Source organism: Emydura macquarii, unplaced genomic scaffold, assembly GCF_026122565.2.
Source record: "Emydura macquarii macquarii isolate MOO-44397 ecotype Brisbane River unplaced genomic scaffold, CSIRO-AGI_Emac_v2 contig_2768, whole genome shotgun sequence".
NCBI classification, from domain to species: Eukaryota; Metazoa; Chordata; order Testudines; family Chelidae; genus Emydura; species Emydura macquarii.
In genome coordinates this window covers 4,859,669-4,883,741 of record NW_027132905.1, presented here as the reverse complement: position 1 = coordinate 4,883,741, position 24,073 = coordinate 4,859,669, and the positions used below count along the sequence as shown (strand labels likewise).

The window sequence follows — 24,073 nt, the reverse complement described above, 5'->3', positions numbered from 1 at the left end:
ATGCTGTAGTACACATTAAACAGTACACAACTCTTCTTTCCTTTAAACTGCAAGACTCAGGAGGGGCCATCCAGCACTGCTATCACTGCTATCTTTACCTGGGCTAGTAGACTTACTCTTCAGTCTCGTAGGTGTCAAGTACATTTTTCTAGGTCTGGGAATAACCATTGCTGGTTAAACTTCTTCTCAAGGCCAAAGCCTCTGTTATACCCAAAGGTGACTACTTTTAATTAAAGATGTAATCCAGTAGATAGAATAAACACAAGTAGTGAAAGGCATCTATAAATGCACTTCAGGCAAACAAGGTAGTAGATATAGTGTTGCATGTATAGAGGGAATGCCAGGGGAGGCAGTGATAAAATGATTTCATGGTATTTTAAATGGAGTTTTAGCGCTGACAGATAATCTTAGCATAATAACAGAGAGCTCAGTGTGTACACACACCCTAGAGACTAACCTTGAGACTCACAGTGCAAGAAGAAATCCAGCTCTGAGACAAAAGGAGATACTGGAGCAGCAGAGAGAGGGTTTGAGGGCAGGGTAAATCCAAGGGAAAACAGGGTGAGTGGCCAAACAGAGATGCACATAAAGGAGGGAAAAAACAAACAAACAAACAAAAGAGACAGTGAGACTCTCATGAGAACCCTGAACTTGGAAACAGGAAAGATGGGCTGGTAAAAGCAGAGAGCATCATTAATATTCCTCCTCAGCAGTCACAGCATGCTGCATCCTCCTCTAGAAAAGAGATTAAACAGCCCATCAACTGATCCATCTCCCCATATGCAACAATAACCAACCCTAAAACACTTCTACTGATCAACCCTGCTTTGGTAGGTCACCTGTCAAAATGCACTGACTTGCCATGAGACACTTGCAGCCTTCACCTCTCAGTCAATTTAAAGCAGGTGTTACGTTACCTTCTGTCGTGATATCCTCTGTGAAATAATTTGTGGCCTCCAGAGCGGACTCGGCCTCTTCTGAGCTCAGAGCTGTACATGCAGAGAGAGGCAGAGAGACAGAAAGAGAAGATGATCAGCTTACTTAAGCACCTCCCCCTTCCCATCATGCAACATCCCTATGGAAACGACAACAATTGCTTACATTGATAATTGATATATAGCAATGCTTTTTTAAATTTTTAGCTGTCCTTCAATGAAATTTAGTGGCTGGAAATGAGGATGACTTGGTAACAACCTTTCTGAAGATCATCAACAAATTCTTCATAGATCAGTTTGAGAACCACTGAAGTAGGACATCTACTCATTCCCCACAGTAGGTTGGGAATACAGAAAGCTTTATTGAAGTATCTAGCAAAATACATAAGGATCCCCCTCAGCCAGGTCTGTAATAGTAGATAGCTACCATTGGGTGTCTGAGAGAAGGAGAGAGAAGAGATCACTCACCCGGAGGCAGATGTAATTTGTAAAGGAGTTTAAATTTCTCAGTCAGGTCACCATGGTACATTCCACCTGTACGGGGAAGGAAGAAATAAATAGCCCTAAGTGTTCAGAGTCACTGACAGCTGACACAGGATCCATCACAGAGACCTCTAGAGTTCCCATACAAGTAAGGGGAAGCTGTAAAGATCTGCAGCTGCAGCTTCTGTCCAGAAAGAAACCTGTGCTGCTGCATCCTGCGCAAAGTTTAACCTGTCTAGCAAGAAGGCATTTCTCATTCTGTCATAAAGTTACTGTAATGACATTATCCTCCCTCCTGCATGAATGCCATTGTGTCTCTATGGTTATATGTTTGGGATAGTGGAAAGCTTTGCTAAAACATTCCACAGCATCTCTAGAAAAGACACTTACTCATCCCTGTAACGAACTCCTTGAAGTTAATGAGAGAATCCCTGTTCTCATCTAGAAGCCGGAACATTCGCCCTGCCAATACAGGTGTGTGGAGGCCACAGGACCAGGGGGTCAGACTGGCAAACAGCTCTCTGAACTGCTCCAGGTCAACGCGATACTGCTCCAGGTATGGCAAGCTCTGATCTCGGTGGGCGGCTGCAGTGCGGCTGCTCCCCCAATAACAGCTCGTTAGGTGTTTTGCCTTTAAGGGGAAAGGGTTAATAGGTCAAACTATTAATAGTTACACAAACCTTCAGGCTTAGAGATTCAGTCATACCTCATGGACAAGATACTGCATATACAGAGAAAAAACTTTTGCTCATACATCCTCTATTTTTTTCCTTCCCCTTTTTATTACATGTGTGACCATGGCTGAACTCTGACAAATGAAGGAAGAGGATTTGATCAAACTGGACAAAAACTTATTTCAAGGAGGACAAAAGGCACTATCAGATTTGGATGAAGACTCAGGCAGAGATTTATCAAAGAGCAAGAATGGAAGTTTTATGAATAAGTCATACCATCTTACTTTGCAAGTATATGACACGTTGCAATTGAGCATTTCAAAGGCATCACAAACGTTGAGTCTTAATGCCCTTGGGAGCTAGGGAACTATCATTCCATTTTTACATATGGGCAAACTGAAGCATGGTGGGGTGTTAAGTGACTTGCCCAAGATTACAGAGCAAGTCAGTAGTAGAGCTAGGATTAAAACTAAGGTGTTCTGAATCCCAGTCCCCTACTCTAGGCACTAAACATTCCTTTCCAACATTGCCAGCTTCTCTCTCTGAAGCAATATCATTTAAATGCTGTGAACAGTTCTCATCATCTTTGTGAAAAAGATAATCAGACACATTAGAGCAAAGGTCCTCAAACTGTGGCGTGGAGGAACGTAAGGGAGGGAGCACTACCCAGCCCCACTCTGCCCCGAGCTCTGCTCAGGACCCACCTCCCAGCCTCAGCCCCTGGCCTTTGGTTCCGGGCTCAGCCATGGCCTCGCCCCCGAGCACCCAGTCACAGCTTCAGGCCCTCCAGCATCCCTGACTGCGGCCTTGACCACCGTGGCCCAACTTCTAGCCTCAGCACCAACTGCAGCCCCCTGACTGTGGTCCCACTCCCAGACGGGAAGTGCCGGGCAGGGGGAGAGGGTGCAGTCAGGGTAAAGGGAGGGCATGAGGTAAGAAGTTTGGGGATCACTACACTAGATCCAGTCTCACTGGCACCATGTATCCCAGAGTCCCATGTCTGCTTCTGACAGATAAGATTCTGGATAGAAATACAGTGCCATTACTTCCCCATCCGCTCAATCTTGGATACCTATCTGTGTATCTGAGAGAGAGTCACTAGGACACCTTCTTCCCCATGCCAGGTGCCTACCTTGAACACCATATAAAGCTCTTCTAGTTCTTCCATAGAAAAACCAATGTCACCAGATATAGCTCGGACCTAAAGTAAGGGAGAAAAACAGAATGAACATGTATTTATTACTTTTAAACTGGAAAGCTTATTCACTTACTATAAGAAACAATATTTTACATACCATGAAAAAGGCCCAGAGATTTGACTAAGGCATGGGGGGGGGGGGGGGAGGAAGGAGTGTACAGTAACTGAGTTGCCAGGACAGGGAGATGCCAGCAACTGCTAACACAGAGAACAGCTGTATTCTCCTTGAATGAGATGGGTAAACCCAACTAAAAGCTGTTCAAAGTCTTAAATGTGTTTCCTGCTTTCACTGCACAGTAATTGGAAGTGGGAACAAGTAACATGTCACTTCTTTGCCTTTGTTTCACTTTTTGGCTTTCCAGTCACCTATTGTCAGACATCTACAGCAGGAGGGGCAAAGGGAACAGGTGTCACAACTGGCACAAATAGAAGAGTAAAATGGCAATAAGATGAAGATGCTCCTCCTTTGCTCCCAACATCACAGCATGCACTCTGGGTGGGAAGGACATCAGGATCTGCCATCTTGCTACCCTCAAAGAACCGAGGGGAAGAGTAACAAATACAGGCAGCTCTAACCAGTGGAAAGTGTTACAAGGCCTGTTGTGGTTCATGCTGGCAATGATTTGCCTACAGTGAAATTTTACCATGGTCATATCTTAGAACTTCAACTGTTTTCTCTGCTCTTCAACCTAACTCGTTAGACTAGATCAATGAGAGCTAAATGGAAGTTCAAGCCAGCCGATACATTTTCCACATTAACCATCATCTCTTTAGTCACTTCATCCTGGGTTTGCTACAAAGCAGATTTTCAGAGGGCTCAAAGCAAAATGCGCTGCATTAACATGCCAACTGGTAGCTTACTTAATCTGGGTGTTACATACCACGCTCCTTTTGGCTGTGTCCTCCAAGGATTGGATCACCTTCAATCTTTGCTTAAAGCGCATCTGCTCAATGTCATCTGCCCTCAAGTTGCTGAATTTCTATAGTAAGGAAGAAAGCACACCAGGTCACCCCAAACAACCAATAAGAGAATGTCTCACATTCAGTGACATATTGTTCAGCAAAATCTGGAATCACCTTACAAGTGACCTGAAAGGGAAAAAATGGCTTTTTGCTAATGGAGATGACATGCTAAGACTATTTTGTTAATTGTTGGGTGGAAAATATAAGAACACGTGATGAGATGTTCTAGCAATCATTAGGAATCCATGTTCAAATTGAGTGATGTACCTATAAGGGGGCAGGGCTTTTTCTCAACAGCACTTATCAGACAAGTAAAAAGACTTGGGTGATGCTCCTTTAACAAGGAAGGAACCAGAAGGAAACAACAGTCAGAAAGGTGAATGGTCTGAAGGAAGAGAGTGCAACAACAGCAACAGGATTTCCTTGGAGACAAAGAGGCATAAATTAGTGAGAAAATGAGATTAGAAAGCAACGTAAAGCATATGGGAAGAACAGCATAAAGGTGAGCTGAAGTGAGAGGAAAAGGAGAATGATAGAAGACAGAGAGGAAGAGAGAGTAGCAGAGAAAAGAAATCCACTTGAAAAACTATGTCATTTCCCAATTTTCTTCACTGCATTGAGAGAGAGGATGTGTCAAGTGTGCACTGCTGACAGCCTTCGTAATTAACCATAAAAATAAACTATTTTCCCCCCAGGCAAATATAGTCTTGTCGTCATCAATGAAGAGTTACTTCAGTAAAAATGTAGTTGGGAACCAGAGAGAGCTATTGTTATTTCTGTAATATGGCCCATTGGATTCATGGCTGCTGCCTCCGCCTTCCGAGACTTGAGCATGCCAAACATGGCACTATGAGTTTTGTGCAACATTACTCACAACTCTCCAAAAGTTTATCTCCAAAATATTTTTTTTTCATTCTAATATTCAGTAATCAAATTACCTCCACAATTCCCTGGCATTGGCTAACCCCATCTGCAAAATAACAGACTAAAACTTTTCGCCACAGAATGGAGGGAATCTCGGACCCATCAGCTTTAGTAGGCACTGAGAATCAGTTTTCAATTTGAATTAGCATGGTTGGTGAGATTCCATGGAATCTGAAAACAACAATAACAGGGTTGAACTCCCTTCATATTTAACATGAAGACTAGTGGCCCAATCCTGCGTTCCTGGCGTAATCCAAACTCCTAGTCAAGCCTATGAGTCTTGGCTGCCTCAGGAATGCAGGACTGGGGCCTTAAGTGGCAAAGATCACTCAGGTAAAAATTAACCCCGCCTCTGACCTCATAGGATGTTTTGATGAGTTCAAAGATGTCAATTTCAAGCGGTGGCTCATCTCCACTTGTGAGTAAGGCATGCAGGTGTGGAATAGGTGGGGAAATACTCTGTCGATTAACTACATTGTCCAGGTACCTGTGGGGATAAACAGGAACAAAGGCAGGGCTCTGGGTTAACACAATCTCAAGAAATAAGAAGGAGGCAAGTAAGATCTTAAACATATTATTCCCACTTCCTTTGGACAGTCAATCTTATTGGCTAGGAGAATTTATTTCCTCCCAGCTAGCCTGCCTAGCTCCACTAATGTCTCCTTCACTCTAGTACAATTAGTTTTCATTTCATTCTTCAGAGCACCCATCTTTAAATGAGGTTTCAAAAAAATAAGGTGCAGGTGGTGGCATGTTTGGAATTGATCAACATTTCATTTTGCTACAGGAAGCCTTCTTACATTTGCTACATTACAGGAAGATTTACCTCACCAGGTTTTAATAGGCTCCTCCTGTTAGGAGCTGTTACTGACAGAGGAGCAGAATTCTCCCTAGATTTAGTAGCAGCAACCCATCAGACTTCAAATTCAAGCAGGGGTGCATCGTGTCAGGAATGGAGGTTCCAAAGGACTCTGGGAGACATGATGGAACTCTTCAGACTTGAGCTTTCTCTCATGAGAACCCATTTTTTGGATGCAGTAGAAGAAAGGCAACTGAATGCTTTTGGATTCCTGGGGGTAGGACAGAATGGGTTTTTCTTCCTAGTAAAGATAGTTCTAACTGCTAAGCAATGAAGATTGTGGGAGCATGAAAAATACTAAGGATTTAACACCACTGTGGAAGAGGGAGTACTACTGCCATTGATTTAATTATAAAGAAGAGTAATGAAGGCTACCTGCCCAGGACAGTCATGGCTTCGCCTTCATCACAGCAATTTAGCAGCTTCTCCATGTTGGCATCCAGGATGGCCAGAGAAACCTGCAAGATAAGCTTGATGCCCTCATAAAAGAAGCAGTCAACAATGACCACAGCACTCTCAAAGGGCATAACGCTGAGGAAGAGGGTGAGGAACCAGGAGAGAGAGATGGTGGAAATCACTCCCAGCTCCTGCATCTTCTCTGACAGCTGTGGAAGGAAGTCTCGCGTGAGTTCCTCAAAGATGCCCTGGTCCACTAATGCACCTGAAAGGACAAGGGGGGAGTGACAATTTGGTATCATGGGACTGGCCACAAAGTAAAGTAAATCTATGCTCATTGGATAAATATTGATTCCAGTCACAAACAAGCCAGTTTTCAAGAGAGCTGAAATCAATAAAGCTGTGGTCATATTTATTTCCTGGCTCCCTCACTAATATAATCAAAGAGTTCTGCATATACATGGGAATATCATGTGATTTGTTACTGTAGAGCCTGCGGTGAGCAAGTCCCTCTGATTAATCTGTGCATCCCACCAGAAGAAAGGGTGGTGGGGTGGAGGATTATTTTTTGAAAAATGACACAGAAGCAGAGAGATTAAAATTGAAGAACTGCGTAGGATTGTCGCCTACAGAGCACACACATTAGTGTTTTATACAGTCTAATTTTAGAAGTTCCAAGCAATGGGGCTTCCACAACTTCCCTGGGGAGACTATTCTAAAACCTAACTGAACTCACAGTCAAGAAGTATTTGATAGTCAGGCTATTTTCTTCTAATTTAACTCCAAAACTTCTAATTGTACCCTCATGTAACAATCTAAATAACTCCCGCCACCATCCCTTTGTGTTTACACCCTTCAAATACTTGGTAGACTGTTACAGCCCTCCCCATCCCTTAGTCATGTACACATTTAGCTCTTTTAAATCTTTCCTTATAAGGCTAGCTCTCCAGCCCCCTCCCATTTCTGAACTCTTCTCTGGCTTCCCTCCAATTAATATTTTTCTGGTCCTGAAGTGCTAAGAACTGAATTATTCCAGGGAGAATAACTGGAAATTTAGAATTTGCAAGAAATTCTCTACTCGTCACTTATGAGGCCAAAGCGTTCACCTGCTAGTGTCCCCCACTCTTTCAAATTCACTGTGTTTAATGGTCTGTTAATAAACACAAATATTCTTTCTTCTTGAGTTCTGCTGATTGTATTACAGGAGGAAATGCCAGCTCCCATGGTGAATTTGACAATGACTCACCCACTACCCTGGTGTTGTAGTAATCCGGAAGCATCCGCTCACACAAGGCCACTAGGAGCCAGAAAGCCTCTTCCTCATTGCAGTACAGCAACAGTACCGATGTCACGATGTTCATGGCCTGGGAGGAGGTAGAGCAACACACATGCATGGAGAGAAGAAACCACACTAACTTAGGCTGTTTAGGAAGGTAGCGGGATGTTGGCCCAAACCTGTTTTTATGAAATACGTGAAAGAACAGAGCCACAAACACCACCCCCAACTCTTCCTACCAAGAGGCACTTCAGCCTGATATACTGCACCTCTAATCAAAAGCTAAAACCTCAGCTGACTCTTATTGCTCTACCATTTGAAATGTTCACTTCAGTCTCTTTAAAATATTCATTTACTGCATATCATTGGAACAAGAGATCCAAGATTTTTGTCTCAGCTATTCTCTGTAAGTCCTACATTCCAGTTTGACATGGTTCCAAATGTTATTATTTAGTAATAATTCAAGTCTGTCTTTACTTTGAATAATTCTATCTGTTTTAAGATCATTAGTAAAACCACTCCACTGACAATTTTATCCGTTGATTTTACCCACTTTCAGAATATTTGTAAAAATCCTATTTTATATGTGCTTAAGTCAAAAATGAAATAATGTTTGCTTTAAAAGACAAGTACATTCTTCAGCTAGGAGTTGGCACTGAGTGATTGAAGTGTGAATGGCTGAGCAATTGAGATGGGTGTAGACAGGGAGAGTGATTGAACAATTGGTCTCAGTAAGGGACAGGATGAAGAAAACACCAGCCTCACCTCAAATGTTTGAGGGAGGAAGAAAGGAGCGAAGATAATAACTTCTACCACTCAAATGGCCAAAGAGGAGTCCACTCTGATAACTTTGGAGTCAACCCACTTCAAAGAACAAAATCTGATCAGGCTTGCAACAATGTGGGTGATTAGGGATCACACCAAATGCAGATGCAGCATGAAAGAGCAAAAACCCATAGACTTACATGGGATCTTTTTCCTATAAAATGGGACAGAAAGATGAAGGCTGGAGGTTCAGGTCTACATCACCAACCATCCAGGAGTACCGATGCGCATCGGCAGAACCTTGCTCCTCACCCTTGTGCTACAGTCACCTGGGCAGTGACTGCCACGAGCACCAAGAAGCTGGTAACTATAATATCTGTGAGGCCCCTATATATGTTTGTCTGTCTCCCTGTCTGTGTATGCCTGTCTGTGTGTATGAGGGTGAATGAAAGTACCAATTGAAACATGTCAATGAAGTATACTTTATTAGCAAGAATCTCTGTATTTGTAAAGCACAATATTGATATTGTTACAGTGTTGATACTGTTTCCCTGGTATTTGCATTATTGATACTATTTACCAAATTTTTGTATTCACAATAAATGTGGCTTGTTGCCTTATCCCCTGAAAAAGATCCTGTGATATTTGTTATTTGTATAACAGGGACATTATCCTGCTCAACTTGAGAGAGATAAATGTGGTTAAAATACTATGCTCCTATGTATAAGATATAGGACTGGGAGCCACAAGATCTATGTTCTGTTTCCAGCTTAGCTGATTCATTCACGACCTTATGCGTGTCACCACTCTAAGCCTCAGCTCCTGCAGTTGTGAAATGGGGGTAACTCCACCTACCTTTGTAAAGCATTTTGATCTATGGATGCAAAGTATTAGTATTAATTAACCAGGTTACTAAAATGTTGAAAATGGTATTTATACTGAAAATGTTGAGACAGCTTTTAATAGAGCAGCATGAAACAGGCTGCAAATATCCAAAGGACATACAAAACAACTGAGTTTCTATAGTATCTTTCATACCCTGGATATCCTATAGCTGTTTACAAAGTAATGAGTTTGATGCAGCAGTGCATGGTCAATACAGTTGTCTTCGTACTCTCAATCAGTTCTCAGAAACTAAAAGGTGCTTTTACTGAGTGAGGGAATGTTAGCCAGGACACTGGGGCTCTCCCCAAACTAGTAAAATATTCTGTGGCTCACAGCCACTAGAGATAGGCAGCACAAACTGATTTAATATCATATCCAAAGGACAGTTATGGTTTTACAAGAAAGCAGTCCCCACCTTAAAGTATAAGGGCAGCATCAAGGAGGATTCTAAATTCCAGCAAGAAACACCTTTAAAATGGGTGTTTGACTGTCAGTAATGTCCAATGCATGGGGGTGGCTAGTCTATGCTCCCCTCTTACCTGACAGTACCCAATTGTGGGGTTTCGGAATGCGTAAGCTGTCAGGACCCTCCGAAGGGCAGCGATCCCCAACTCATTCTGGAATGCAGGGTGCTCTGGCATGGAACGGTGCAGGTCTCGCTCTATTTCCTCTGTGGCAAGGCTGTATTTTCCCATTGACTTTTCCACCAGTTCTGCATAGTACCCAGGAAGAGTCACCATCTCATTCCAGGCCCCTACAATGACAGACACAGGCACTGCTTCACTCACTTGCCCCCAAAGCTTCAGGGAAGGGGCAGATAGTGTATGTGTAGAATACCCAGTGATTACAAGCAGATCCCAAGGTTCAGAAACAAATCTATAGTTAAATCAGATAATTCCCCAGCTTTTGAATGTCAGAATCCAAACAAAGAAGACTATGTAGAGCCTGGGAGAAGAGAGCATTTAGACTATGCTGTCACTGTATTGACATGCAGTCCTAGCAAGCAACAGATCATAATCTACTGGAAAAGGGAGGCCACTACATTCAGACTGTGTGTGAAACTGGGTCTTTCTAAAGCTTCATGCAGATTGAGTACACCTGGGACTAAATGATTAATTTAGAAATAAATGTGATCCATTTAGATATAAACATTTAACTCTTGCAACCTAGACCTATCCTCAGACATTTGCAGAAGGCCTGATATTTGTTAACTGCAGAAGCGCTACCCGTTACTTAGGAACGGTCTTGAGTGTCCAATAGAGCCTCTCACCAGAGAACAAGAGCCACAACTCTCCACGAAGATTCTCTGGGATCCCTTTTAGTACCAGTTCACGGGTCTTAGCTGTGCGATACATACACATTCCTCGCCCATACTCAAAGAAATGAATATTCCATGACTCTTCCTTCATCTTCTCCTTTGCCTAAGGGGGAAAAACAAAGCCATTTGGATGGACTTAAAGCATTTTAATCAACTTCACCTATAGAATGAATGGGTGGTTTCAGAATACTCAAGCCTGTGCTTGACAAAGGAAATACAGTGCCATATTTAAACTGTTCCTTCTTTCTTACCCTATGATGTGTTATAGTCACTATTATAAATAATCCATGAACAATTGATCGTCTGTATCAAGTTCTAAATATTCACAGCCAAAATGTACAAGCAAATTCATTAAAATGTGACACTGACAGCTTTTATTTGAATAAAAAGAGGCATTTGTAGAGGATCTGATGGATGGCGTTGTGGGTTAATACACATCACCCTTCATCTCAAAGATCTAATTTTAAATAGATCACAAGTGAAATGAGTTTGATGGCTTCAATCTACATTTTATTTCTTATCTACAACACAAATGTAACCAAGTCAGGGTGCTCTCTTACTACATAGATACAATTATCATCTCCCTGTACCCAAGCTAAAGCTCTAGGAAATCTAAAGTGATAGCGTAAATGACTCAATGTATAGTTGTCGACATCGCAAAAGCACAAGAATTTAGCACAACTGGCAGTCTTTGCTCTCGTAGCCCACGACTGGAAAATCAAGGTAGTGCTTGGGTTAGAGTGAAAATGCATTTTCAGAGCTGTATGCGAACCTAGCTGTGGAACGGCAGCTGGTGACACAAGTCAGTGGGGAGACGCACTGATGGAGCTTTGGAGTATGGAATGAAGAATCAGAAGGCTTTCACTATGTCTGCCTGTTCTACTCAGCACTTCACTTTAACTAACACCAAACTCCTTGGAATTAATTGTTTTACATTAAACATAAGCAGTTTTTATACCCCTTTGGGTCCCAAGAGCTCCTCAGAGTTTCTCCTGAAGAGTTTGAGTAGTCCCTGGGAGGCTGTTGGCACCTCCCCTGTGCAGAAGCTGACCAATTGGTTGTTGAGAGTAGAGGTTGGGCTGACTGCAGGTGGACTGCTGGAAGACAGCTCTGGAAATTCCTGAAGAACAAAAATACATAGCCTGAGAAAAAGCTAAAGCATAATAAGCTTCTACTGTTTATTTTGCAAGCACATTTTGTGTGGCCAAATACTATGCTGAAGACCTCTCTCCACAATATGCTGACATCTCTGTGATTGTCCCATGCTGAGGATATCCCTGGCAGGGGATTTAGGAGGAGGTTTTTGCTCCCTTTACACTGACTAATTGGTGCAACAGGGGCACAGTGGCACAATCTAGTCTAGTATTTCAGCCCTTTTCTCTCTTCCTCTGCCTTTCAAGGCAATAGATGCTATCTACTTTCTTTTCCATTGCCAACAGCACTCCCCCAGCATAAACACCCTTTTCTCTGTGATGCTCATGCTCACAGCAACTAGCTTTCTTTATCTTGAGAAACTGTAATTCAACTCTAACCAATGAAATAGGTAACTTCTCTAATCTGCAGAGAACGGTGACACAAACGAGAAACTGATGTAAATAGGGCTTGGTCTACATTGCCAGTGAAATTCAGCAGCAGTTGACGGGAGTTACGCAAGCTACGCAGAGTAGCTTGTGTAACTCCCATTGACTTCATAACTTCTGTTTAGTGTGCCGTCCTGCTGTGCTGATGGGAAATGTAGGGCTACACTTTTTGGGGAGGTGGTTTTATTAAATCGACTTCTGGATCGACTGAGCGTGTCTTCACTGCCACTCAATCAAATTGGAAAAATCAATCTGACAGCAGCAAATTTGCTGTAGACATAGCCTAGGTCTTATTTCCACTGTTCCTCATTATAAAGACCTTGAAATGTCTGAGCTTAGTCAGACTCCAGCTTTGAGAGTTGCATTCTGAAAGGAAAATTCCATTTCTTGGAGTAGACAATGCAACGAACATCTTTTTGGAAGGGTGGAAAGCCCACTCTAGAACCCTGCCCTAGTACCTCATATCCAGTGTCACTGAAGCTTCCCTTCCACTCTCTGCCATTGCCATCTGATTTCTTTGATGGTGTTTTCTGCAAGAAGTCAGAGATTCTCTGTACCAGAAAATCTCGGTCCTTCAGGTTGGCGAAGAGGAAGGTCATTTTACTTTTGGTGCTGATGGACAGTGGGCGGGGCAAGACACTGGAACTGTCTGCTTTCTCAACAATTGCCACCTAGAAAAGACAAGCACAGGCAATTTGGATCCAGTAGGCCTCCATCATTTCCATTTGATCTTAAATTTGGACCTGCATCTCGGAGTCCATTTTAAACTTGCTATAAAACATTTATAACCTGGACTGTCTTCCAGGTATTATATTTTGCTTACACATCACTCCATCGTTAAAATACAGATTGTTTCTGCAAGCTGGTATCAGCCACCAGGCTCTGCTGTAGCTGATGTAGTTTTTACAGGAATGATAGTGGTGGCTAGTGTGGAGAGAAGGGGGAGAAAACTGATTAAGTACCCCCACAAATAGGAGTTTACTTTGCTTTCGAAACACCTGCTTCCCTATGCCTGCCATGTGCTCTGGTTTACACAGAAAGATCAGAGGGTTCTCCTCAGTTTCCTCTGTTGAAGGACAAACCTTTCACTGCCCCCCCATTAAGATGCTGAGTCCCCTTTTAAATGGAAAGAATAAAAACACATATACTGTGAATAAGGTTTTGTCTTGTTTCCTGTTTACAAAATTGAGTATATAAACAAAATAAAAAAATACCAGAATTTGTTTTAAAAAAAATCCTACTTTCCTTGAATAGGAGAAAAAATGCCAAGTCAGAAAGGTATGCTCATTTCCACTCTGCACAAACAGTTGTTCCTGACAGCTTAACAGTAGCCCTGTCTCCACTACTACAGAACAGAGTGAGGAACCCTGTAAGCTTATTTTTATAAGAGCTACACAAAATTGTGTTGTTCTTCCCCCTTCCTTCTGGCTCTGTACAGGTAGTTAACAAGTGCTGCTGAAAGAGCTGTGCAGATTTAATAAATGATGGCACACAAGCAAGGTGCATTTCAGCTTCATTAAAAATAGAATAAAAATCTGTTTGCCAAATAGGAACGGACGAGGCAGTGCAGCGAGCACAGGCTACTTTCAAGATGCCAAGATCTCTTCTTTTCACTAACAGGAGAAGAAAAACGAAATCTAAAAGTAAAAAAAAATCATAGGATTTCACAATGTCCTTTGAACAGACTTCCTTAAATACTGAAAGTTTGGTCCTGGATACTTCCAGAATTGGATAAGAAACAAAGTTGCTAGTCAGCAGTCTCATGGTAACTGGAGAAAATTGCATGTGTTCTCTACTTTTTGCTTCCTTCCCTGTTACTGGGGGTTTGGAGGCAGATTTCTCTTTCAATAGGGACTGATCTTAGTCTTTTGCTAGAATTATTGCCAATTACAAAAGAATCTTCCAGTACCTAAATAAACTGCCATTTATTGGGAAACAGTTTGTTCAACCTATGGATTAACGTGTGTGTGTGTGTGTGTGTGTGTGTGTGTGTGTGTGTGAGAGAGAGAGTGTGTGTGAGTGAGAGAGAGTGTGTGAGTGAGAGAAATCAGGATTCACAACCTGTAAGCACCAGGAACACCCAAAACCTAAAGACCAAAAACTTGTGGTCTTGATGCATAGGTGGCTTTTCATTCAAACAGGTTCCCACCTCCCTGAGTGGAATGATGAGGTGACAGGCCTCCTCTGCCTTGCTGGCAAAACAAATGTAATTGTTGGAAACAAACATCTGGCCAGGGATGTGCATCTTGTTAAACGGAGTCCACAAGGTACAGTCTGTATGTCCATCCAGGCGTTCATCCTTGGGCAGTCGGAAGGTGGCACGGTACCAATCATTTTTGGCTCGAGCATCCAGATCTCTGGAGGAAAAAAAGACAGAAGGGTAATCCGCACACTGGGAGGAATGGATGGCCTCACCCTCCATCCTCAAAACCCTAAGAAGGAAACATCATAACCAAAGGTTCATTCCAGTCACAGCCTGCAAGACTGCATCTCACCTTCTCACTGGTCACTTCTCAATATGAGATCTACCACAACACCAACACATTCTCTGGAACACAAGTACTTAAAAATAGAACAAGGTCTCTTTTAGGTGCATCTCATAAACGCAAGATATACCTTAATCTCGTAGACAAGTACTTTAAGGCAAATCATCACAAGGTTCAAACTCTGGACAGAAGGGCGGATGGCTTTAAATGACTGTACAACCTTCCATCCCAAAACAGAGTTAACTATTAAAATTTGTATAGTACTTTGAAGATGTAAAATGCTATAAGTGTATTATGATTTTTAAAAAGATTTTTAAAAAGACAGAGTGGAGGATTGCAGGAAAACATAGGAATCCTGAAAGCAATTTTCTAAATAGTTGCATGCCTTCCCTTTTCCACAATGCATTACTGTACCAAAGCACAAGGCATTGTAGATTCTGTCATCTCCAATAGAAGCAAATTCTGCTTATGTGATTATTTTCAGACAGGGATCGTTGAAAGTTTAGTCTGTGCCTTCATGCATGGGGGAACAAATCGAACTTGTCTAAAAAATAGATAAATTGTACTCAGCTAAGACAAAAATGAGCATAAATTATAAGGAGGGATGACTCAGAGATTATGTAGCACCGAAAGTAATCAAGCCTTGATTCAGATTGGGGCCTCTGGATGCTAAAGAATATCAATATTACCAAATAACATAGGCCCAGTCTTTGATTCTCTTGTTCCCTTTCTTCATTCCCCATTCCCACTGCTGGAAGAGATACACACCTTTTGAGTGCAGAGATGTTCTTTAGAGGCTTGCTGGGCTTGGGAAGGGACTTGTCTTCCAGGAAGCCCTCGTTGTCCAATAGCTGCCGCATGGCGATGTTAGCCAGCTGCTCCATCAGCTTGAAGGTCTCATTGATGTTGAGGAACATAGAGAAGTAAAGCTCGCTGTCCCTGGTACTCACTTTAATGCACTCAGGGAACAGCAGTGTGGCGTTTTTTTCCAGCTGTGTCACGTCCACCCACTGGACTACCAAGGTCACTAAGGAAGCACCCAAAGTAAACCCACCAATTACAATGTGATGCAAAATACACACAGCCAATAAGAGAGAAGACAAAGTAGCAAGCAAGGTAAAGCAAGACTTACTATTTCTTTTCCCATTCCTGGGCAATTTTTTTCTTCAAACTTTAACCTGGGTCTCCCAAAGTGCTTTCCCATAAAGAAAGCACCACCTGGGAATTACTTGTCTATGAAACAATACAGGATCCCATCTGAATGTTGCTGAATCAGTGCATACTCCTAATTACACCTTCTCTGGTTTTCATATCTTGTATTCGGCAGATAACTACTTGTGATGGAGTAACTCCTGAGGCCAAAGCCATCAAGATCTGAAAACTCCAAAACAAAACCCCGAACAGGACTGCATTAATGCCAGCTAGGAATCTTTTAGTTTGCGCCTGCAGCATCCATGTGGGGGACTTACTGTGCAGCTCCTGGATGTGCACTGTTCACACCACCGTAGTTGTAACTGCAGGGCAGTGTAGACATAGCCACAGGCTTCTAAATCATTTAGGTGCTGTTGAGAATTCTACCCATAAAGTCAGGAGAAAGCTAGATGACAAGCATAAGTGGGGTCTTAAGGCTGTGTGCTGGGGCTAAAAGAGGATTTCCATGGATAGCCAAAAAAGCCCAAACCAATGATCAACTATATCAAGGGGAAAGTAGCAGACCAGAGCACCTAGCAAGCTGATAACTTACCTTCTTTGCCCAACAGGAAGGAGTAGAAACAGAGATGATTGACAGTCAGATACAGCCAGCCCTGCCTGGGGACACGCCCTTTCCAATAACTGCAAGAATAGTAATTGACTAGTTTCTCCACCTCAGGCATCCCAAACTGCTTCCGCATCTTGAGTTCAGCCTCCTTGAATTTACCTGGATCCTCCTCACCCTGGGGCTGCTGATTCTTGTTCTCTTCAGCAATAATGCCCTGCAGGGAGAGGAGAGGATGATGGGAAAATGGAAAAGTCAGTGCTGTCTTCACTTACGGTCTGAGTAGCACAAGGGGTGGTAGCAGAATCTCAGAGATAGAGAGGAAGAACATGGCAAGGGAACCAGCACCAGATGCAGGTTAAAGGTAAAACAAAGAGACAGTTACTAAGAACAACAGATCATACAGTTGGAATCCTGTTAAAGGTCAACCTATGTTTGAATGCTTACTTAAAGCTAGTGCCTACAATGAGCATTTCAGTGACCTTCTCTTCACTGTCCTGGTAACTCAGAAGTAAAGCTGTACACTGCCATGCAGAAGATCTGAGGTCAATTTCAGTTACTGCTGAGGAGTGAACATGCTCCCTACAGGGGATGGAGTTCGCAGGCAGCATGAATGGGCTCTAAAGAGAGTTCTGTCCTAGTCTGTTTGACCAGAAGGAAATGACCGACAGTAACTAAGAGTTGGGGGAAGCGGGCAAGGAACCTGACAAAGATACAAAGGAGTCTCAAGAAAAACAATTTTTCACAGTCACAACTAACAATGATGGCTTGATGTTTTGTTTTCTAGGTCACAGTAATGAGTCGCTCCTACTTTATGGAGGTTTTTCTCTTCCCTTTCAATACCAATTAAAAAATCTTACCATTGACTTACAGTGACATTACGTGGCTGATTTTCAGTGGTGACAAGCAATTGCAAGTCACGTATCTTCAGTGTGAAAATTAGGCCCTATCAGCTTTGATAGATTAAAATAGAGAATTCTCCTTCACAATGGTCCACAACTTGCACTTCTTACCCAGAAAATCAAGTATTTTTTCCCCTTTGAAAAAATTCAAATTCAACAGCTAAGATGCAAAAAGAGAAACTGCCTGACAGTCACAAAGCAGTGCATGTGCATTATCTATATCCATGAGCATACACCAATGTGTGACTCAAAAATGTGTGCTATTTTCATCTTTCTATTAGAAAGAGTTTTTTTAGAACATTCACAGATGTATTTTAGGAATAGGATAACTTTAAAAATAGATCAGTTTCTTAGCTTGTCAGTGTGTGCAGTGTCCTGTTAAGCAAGCACAGCTGCCTTTCTCTGTTAGAGAGTCAGCAGCCTTGATGACAGAGCCACTGCCTTGGTTGTGCTACTCTTTCCAAGCTACCCACTTTAGTTATTTCCTGCTCTTATCACCATGCATCCCTCTAGAGGATAGATCATCACATGAGCTCCTAGCATCATTCTCAGACCTACAGACTAGTTTATAAACAGCTTGATTTTCAGTTTTTAAAGATACGGACACAACGGTATCCATGGCTGCACCTACAATTCTACCTCCATCTACCAAACCAAAGTACAGATAATGTATCCTGCCCTAGGCTTCAGCCAAAGGCCAAAATAAGGCAGGAGAGCTTTGCACTGCCCCCAATGCTTACCTTTGGGCACTACCAAGAAAGCAATTTCGGTTAAAGGCCCTTCACCAAAAATGCCAGCAACCCTTGGTCATCTGGATCTAGGGACTGACAGTGAAGGTACATCAGTCAAGTTAAACTGTTGCTATAAAATACAAGGGAAGAGGAAGTCTCAGAAAATGAGGAACCAGCTCACAGAGGGAGTTAGAGGAAGTTAATAATCTATCTCAACACCCTGAGACAAAAGCACTGTTTCTGACATTCTCAGGCTGTCTTTCCTATTATAGTATTTCTAGTGAGACTAGTGTTATTATTAGTATTATAGTATTTCTAGTGAGACAGCTGACTCTACCCACATCACACCAGGAGGGCAAGACTACTCACTCACTCTCCCAAAGAAATATCAAAGGCCCCAACCACACAGTTCAAACTCTTACTCTTTCTTAGTTAACCCCCAACCAGCAGAGATGTTAGTGTTTGTCTGAAACAGAGCCCAGTGGGAATTAGGATACAATCACCTTACACCAGAGACAGATTCTGAACAGTCCTAATGTGCAAAGTGCATTGTTTACAGGCTAGAATTATCTGGTGACAAACACGGGGGAGGCCAGAGAGGTGCAATATGGTCCTCTTGTTTCTCTCCGTCAAAGATAATGCTCACTGGGATAATCTTAGACAGGCAGCAGGTTTTAGTGAGTTATTGCAAAAGGTGAAATTCTCAAAGACAGTTTGCTTTCTGAGATCTTCTGCCCTTTCAGAGGTGACGTGTGGGGAGGCATGCAGGGTCACATGCCCTCCCCCATCCCCTCCCCCGAGATTTGCTGTTTGGCTTGAACTGAGTATGTTCAGTAATGCTGCTGAAGCTGGCTGCCCTCATTCTGTCCCCCCCGGACTATCAACAGGCATAGGTCGTCTCTGTGCCCTTTTCACATGATTTCTAGTGGACTACGTATTAATCCTGTGCTATTGTAGCAATAACATACTACTGATAACATACTATAAGTTATATGAAGATCTGAAGCATACATATGTCCTGAGAAGAGTGTAGATGGAAATCTCTATAGGAAATTTTTCACCCTCCAAAAAAAAAAAAAAATCTCAGCATCACCTTCCCATGAGCTGTAGGGAAATATGTGTCTCTTACGTGTATCTTGCCCTTGACAAAAGTGGTGATGTCTTCCTCATTATCAAAGATGGAGAGAGTCTGCAGTAAGTTATTCTCTAGCCATTCCCAGTGCTTTGTGATTTCTTTACGAGATGAGCCTAACACAGGGGGACAAACAGGAAATAGTCAGAACACCATTCTTCTTGCAAGTTCACAATAGGAAACCAACGAAGGCATTACTGCAGAAAACAGTGGCCAGGGCACCTGTAACCAGTCAACTACATCCACGCTTGGGAGTAATTTTAAAAAAGAATATATTGAAAGTCAAATTGTTTTCACCACTGCCAGCTCCTTTTAGTGGTGACAAACCAGCACTTTCTATTGGCAGCCATGCACACCATAGGTCAGTCTGCTTGCAAGTGTACATGAAGTCCTATTTTTCCCCAAATCACAGAGCTTGGAAAGGTTTTCTCAATTCTTAATGAGTATTTTATACCCTATGGAATATTAGGAAAACTTTATACAAACCGTAATTTCAGAAAAATAGGACTTGCAGGATCCCTGCAGTCCAGTGCTGTGTGCATGACTGCCAGGAAGAAAGTAGGTGGACCCGAAATAAACAAACAAGGCAAACATGAAACATTCACATCTGAAATGCTGCTATGCTATTTATTTGGGACATTTGGCACAATTTATTTACTTATTTCAAAAGAAGCTTATTTGTCACTCACCTTAACGCTGCATAGGCAAGTTTCAAGTTTTAAAATTTTCTTTCATGCTGGAACAAATTTTGAAGGAGGGCACATTTCTATAGAAAGGGTAGCTGACCAGTGATTTTGTTCTTTTAGCTATTTATTGCAGAGATTTACATTTTAGTCAGAGATTTCTCCCTCTCTACCCAGGGTCACCTCTTTCTGCTCAACCTTGCATTCAAGTCAGAATCCTGGAGTAATGGAAATGGTTATGTTGGATGTTCACCATTGTAACCATTCAGGGCAGTATGGAAGCACAGAAAACAGACGAAAGAAGCAAAGCCCTGATAGAAAAACTAAGAACTTTGGTAATTAGCAGACAAAGTAAGAAACATGATAAAATGCAAATGAAAGATGAATCAATTTACATTTAAGTCTAAGATGTTTGTAAACTTTCTCCTCAATTAAATTCCAGCAAGTTCTAAAATCCTACTTCAACCATGTACAGGACTCACTCCCAATTGAAAACAGTAGGGAAATGGGATTCCTAAAAATGTTTAGGTGAACATTTCAATTGCTTTAATGACACAGCATCCATCCTATTGTGCAATTTCTATGCAGGCATAAAAGCCTCTGGACCATGGTCGATGAGAGAAAGGGGAGACAAGGGAAGATACAAACTCCCTGAAGTTCTTACTCTACACAAGTTTTATTTCTTAAACTGTTAAGAGGCAACCTCCGCAACAAATGAGTCACAGCTGAAAGGTCTGTAGTTGGATACCTAACCATGAAACCTACCTCAGCTTGTCTGTGGTTTCACAAACCAACATAACCTCAAGATCTGAAACCCGAAACTAGAATCAGCAATAAATATTTCTGCCTCAGGGGACTACAAATTTTGTCTCCACTAGGTCAATGGAGTATAGACAAGTCTTGTGGATAGAGGGGAAGCAGTGGTATATCTTGACTTTAGTAAGGCTTTTGATACTGTCTCACATGACCTTCTCAAAAATAAACTAGGGAAATACAACCTAGATGGAGCTCCTATAAGGTGGGTGCATAATTGGTTGGAAAACTGTTCCCAGAGAGTAGTTATCAGTGGTTTACAGTCAAACTGGAAGGGCATATCAAGTGGGGTCCCTCAGGGATCGTAATGTTGGCCCAATCCTGTTTTCATGAAATACATGAAAGAACAGAGCCACAAACACCCCTCCCCCTTTCCTACCAAGAGGCACTTCAGCCTGACACATTGTAATTTTAATCAAAAGTTAAAACCTCAACTGACTCTTATTGTTCTACCCTTTTAAATGTTCACTTCAGCCTTTTTAAAATATCCATTTACTGCCTAATAATTCACCTTATACTACTATTTTTACAACCTTAAATACACATATATAACAACAACATCTTGCCATTTTTTCACTCTTTTTTCTTACATCAATATTATAGTCAAAATGGTTTAGCTTAGCATACCATATAAAAACTCTGTAAATAAATATAAATCTTCTCTTTAAGGGATATATTTTAATAATTATATTAGCAACCAAATACTTGCTATATATTTTCTTTTAACTCACAAAACTGAATTCCTTAGAGGTAATTCAAAGATTGAAGTAGTTAACTAAGAAGCTAATGTTGTTACCCATGCACTTTACATTCTTCCTTAGATGCAGGACTCCATGCGTGATGAGATTCTGAGGCTGGATGCACAATTTACTCTTGCCACATTGCTTTAAAATTGCCAATTTGCATCATGTACATCCATAAAAATGCTGCTTCCTTCTGCTCTGAGTTTCTCACCCACCACTTTGCTTTCCTGCTTTCTTCCTGTGTCTTTTTCCCCACAAATGGGAGTTGATGAGTTTCTGTGAGGAACGCCACAGTTCTAAGCTTCTCCTCTCCTATAGGCTTTAAGCAGCTCTAAGGATAGACTGAGTGGCCATCTGGAGGAAGGAGGGGAACAGGGGCAGAAACTGATATTTGTGGGTTCACAGCGAGATTATTTTAGGCTCACATTTTACTTCCCTACAGCAAAGATTTCCCACCATACACTGGTCAATCTGACACATACATTTAAATACAACTCTCTCCTCATCAGTGCGTAGGACTGAAAGCCTCTCAATAACCAAACTTCTCTATCAGATTTAAAATTTTAGATAATGTTTCGTCCAGATCAAGTGTAGTTTTGAGAAATGCAGCATATATATAAAATCCTCAAACGGAGACAGAGGATGCATCAGATCAGACTAAACTGATGGTGGGGGGGAGTTGGTTTACAAAAATTTTATCAGATTAAACTGATAAGAACAGATTAAAAATTGTAGATAATGTTTCGGCCAGATCAAGTGTTATTTTGAGAAACGCAGCGTATGAACATAATGTTTATCGCACCCAACACAAAGGCCAGATAGATACAAACAAACATTAGCTAACTAGATAGAGATATACTTGATCTTAGCCATAAGGCTGAGAAGCGATATTATCCAACTCGAACCTGGGCTTGTGCAGTAAGGAATGGTAAGATTCCAATAAAGCCAAGTACAAGGGATGTAGATGATATGTGGGGCTCGAATTCTCATTACTTTTTTTTTTTAAAAGGAAAAATCACAGGCTGATTAGGGTTGAAAGGACTAAGCCATGGCAATATAGTAAAGAGATAATCATGTGTATTGTTTGGCACCCTGAATAACCTTCATTTTCGTACATGTTCCCATTTTGTGCTGTACTACCAATGAGCACCTCAGAACACAATAGTTGCCCTGCCACAGGAATCTCTGAATTATTGCCCCTGCATACATACATGCACACCTTAGAGGAGAAAGAATCCACACAATCCCTGAAGAAATTAAAGCTTTCACTGAGAGTTCATTGATCTCAGATTTTTGAGCTCAGACAGTTTTAGCATTCCATATTGCTTGGAGGTTTGAGTTAACAGCTGTCAATGTTCTTAATGAAACTAGTTCGCCTGTTATCACAAAAAAGTTGTGGACACATTAAAAAGTCACAGGATCCATGACTCCTGTGAGAGTTGTAACAAACATTCAGCCTTAGTATAACTGACCCTTTGAATGGCGCAATGATATGTATGCAACCACCTGCCACTATTCACAGTAGTACCTACCACATGCCACTGCCCAATAGACTTGTGAATCCTGTGTCTGGTGCAGGATCCGGTAAGGAGCAACTCTAGCACTGGAATCCAAAACCACATCAAGGGTTCCCACAAGCAGACCTAGGAAACAAAAGGTGTGAAGACAAACAAAGTGAGAGACTGATAAGAGAGTTGGGATAAGGAGAAATGAAGCCAAAACGGATAGAGGAACCAATGTGCATGGCCCCTTGGTATCCCTAGGGGACAGTAAGCAATGGTGCCTCAGTCTTGGAAGAGGGTGTGGTGAATATTCAGTCACAGGATCAAACAAACTATTTGTACTGAATAACTACAGCTCACTGCTAATGACTTCGTAGTTAAGGCTGCAATCAGATGTCCATTATAAGACTCATGGTGACACTCTTTCTTTAAACTTTCTTTGGAAGGAGATGTTCCTCTGAAAGTATTTGTAATTAACATACAGGAAATAATTTTTCTGGACAGGTTCAAGTCTATGATAAATAATTCTCAAATGGCAAACACTCAAACATAAGCCCTCTTTGAAAAAAGGAAATAAAGTTCTTAGGGGTAGAGACTAGTTCCCAGCATGGAGAATGCTTTTGGGTAACCCCTGAGGTTTTTTGTTGATATTCCTAAAACACTATTAAAAGAACCAAAGGGTTTCGATCCTACAGATTTCATATTTTTATAAACAGAGGAGGGATTTTACGGATGCCAAAATCCAAAAATAATACATCAGAGAATTTTTCTAAGCCACAGCTTTCAATGCCACCTTTGTAAATAGCAGGTAAGATGATAAACTCAACCAGAGTAGGACGAAATAGAGAGAAATATCTGAGCAAATACTAGCAAAGGCTGATGCTTGCAGGCCTCAGTGATATTTTTAGAAGGCAAATTTTATTTAATCACTCCTTAAATTAGCAATTTAGATGAGAGTGGAGTCAGATCTGATCCTCAGATCACAAAAGCAGAGAAATTTTTGGTATGAATAGTATGAAACTGTACTAAAATAAGGAAAGTACTTTTGGAACTAAATATTGATAATACA

At 41.6% G+C, this 24,073-nt stretch overlaps 1 protein-coding gene across 3 annotated transcripts in view; it reads right to left on the bottom strand.

The window, feature by feature from the left end:
• TBC1D9B (TBC1 domain family member 9B) overlaps positions 1 to 24,073 on the bottom strand; it is a 42,537-nt gene that overhangs the window by 12,339 nt on the left and 6,125 nt on the right. For 2 of the 3 annotated variants that reach the window (XM_067567333.1, XM_067567334.1), the window contains exons 2-18: positions 23,035 to 23,145; positions 19,261 to 19,379; positions 16,487 to 16,715; positions 15,511 to 15,769; positions 14,406 to 14,613; positions 12,715 to 12,927; positions 11,635 to 11,796; positions 10,629 to 10,779; positions 9,898 to 10,112; positions 7,679 to 7,796; positions 6,412 to 6,697; positions 5,535 to 5,664; positions 4,172 to 4,270; positions 3,225 to 3,293; positions 1,809 to 2,049; positions 1,404 to 1,469; positions 918 to 989 (exon numbers count right to left, since the gene is read on the bottom strand). In XM_067567333.1, the coding sequence (XP_067423434.1) occupies positions 918 to 989; positions 1,404 to 1,469; positions 1,809 to 2,049; positions 3,225 to 3,293; positions 4,172 to 4,270; positions 5,535 to 5,664; positions 6,412 to 6,697; positions 7,679 to 7,796; positions 9,898 to 10,112; positions 10,629 to 10,779; positions 11,635 to 11,796; positions 12,715 to 12,927; positions 14,406 to 14,613; positions 15,511 to 15,769; positions 16,487 to 16,715; positions 19,261 to 19,379; positions 23,035 to 23,145 (2,748 nt within the window). Of the gene's footprint in view, positions 1 to 457; positions 509 to 917; positions 990 to 1,403; positions 1,470 to 1,808; positions 2,050 to 3,224; positions 3,294 to 4,171; positions 4,271 to 5,534; positions 5,665 to 6,411; positions 6,698 to 7,678; positions 7,797 to 9,897; positions 10,113 to 10,628; positions 10,780 to 11,634; positions 11,797 to 12,714; positions 12,928 to 14,405; positions 14,614 to 15,510; positions 15,770 to 16,486; positions 16,716 to 19,260; positions 19,380 to 23,034; positions 23,146 to 24,073 lie in introns of all 3 variants that reach the window. The other variant, XM_067567332.1, reaches the window with a different exon arrangement.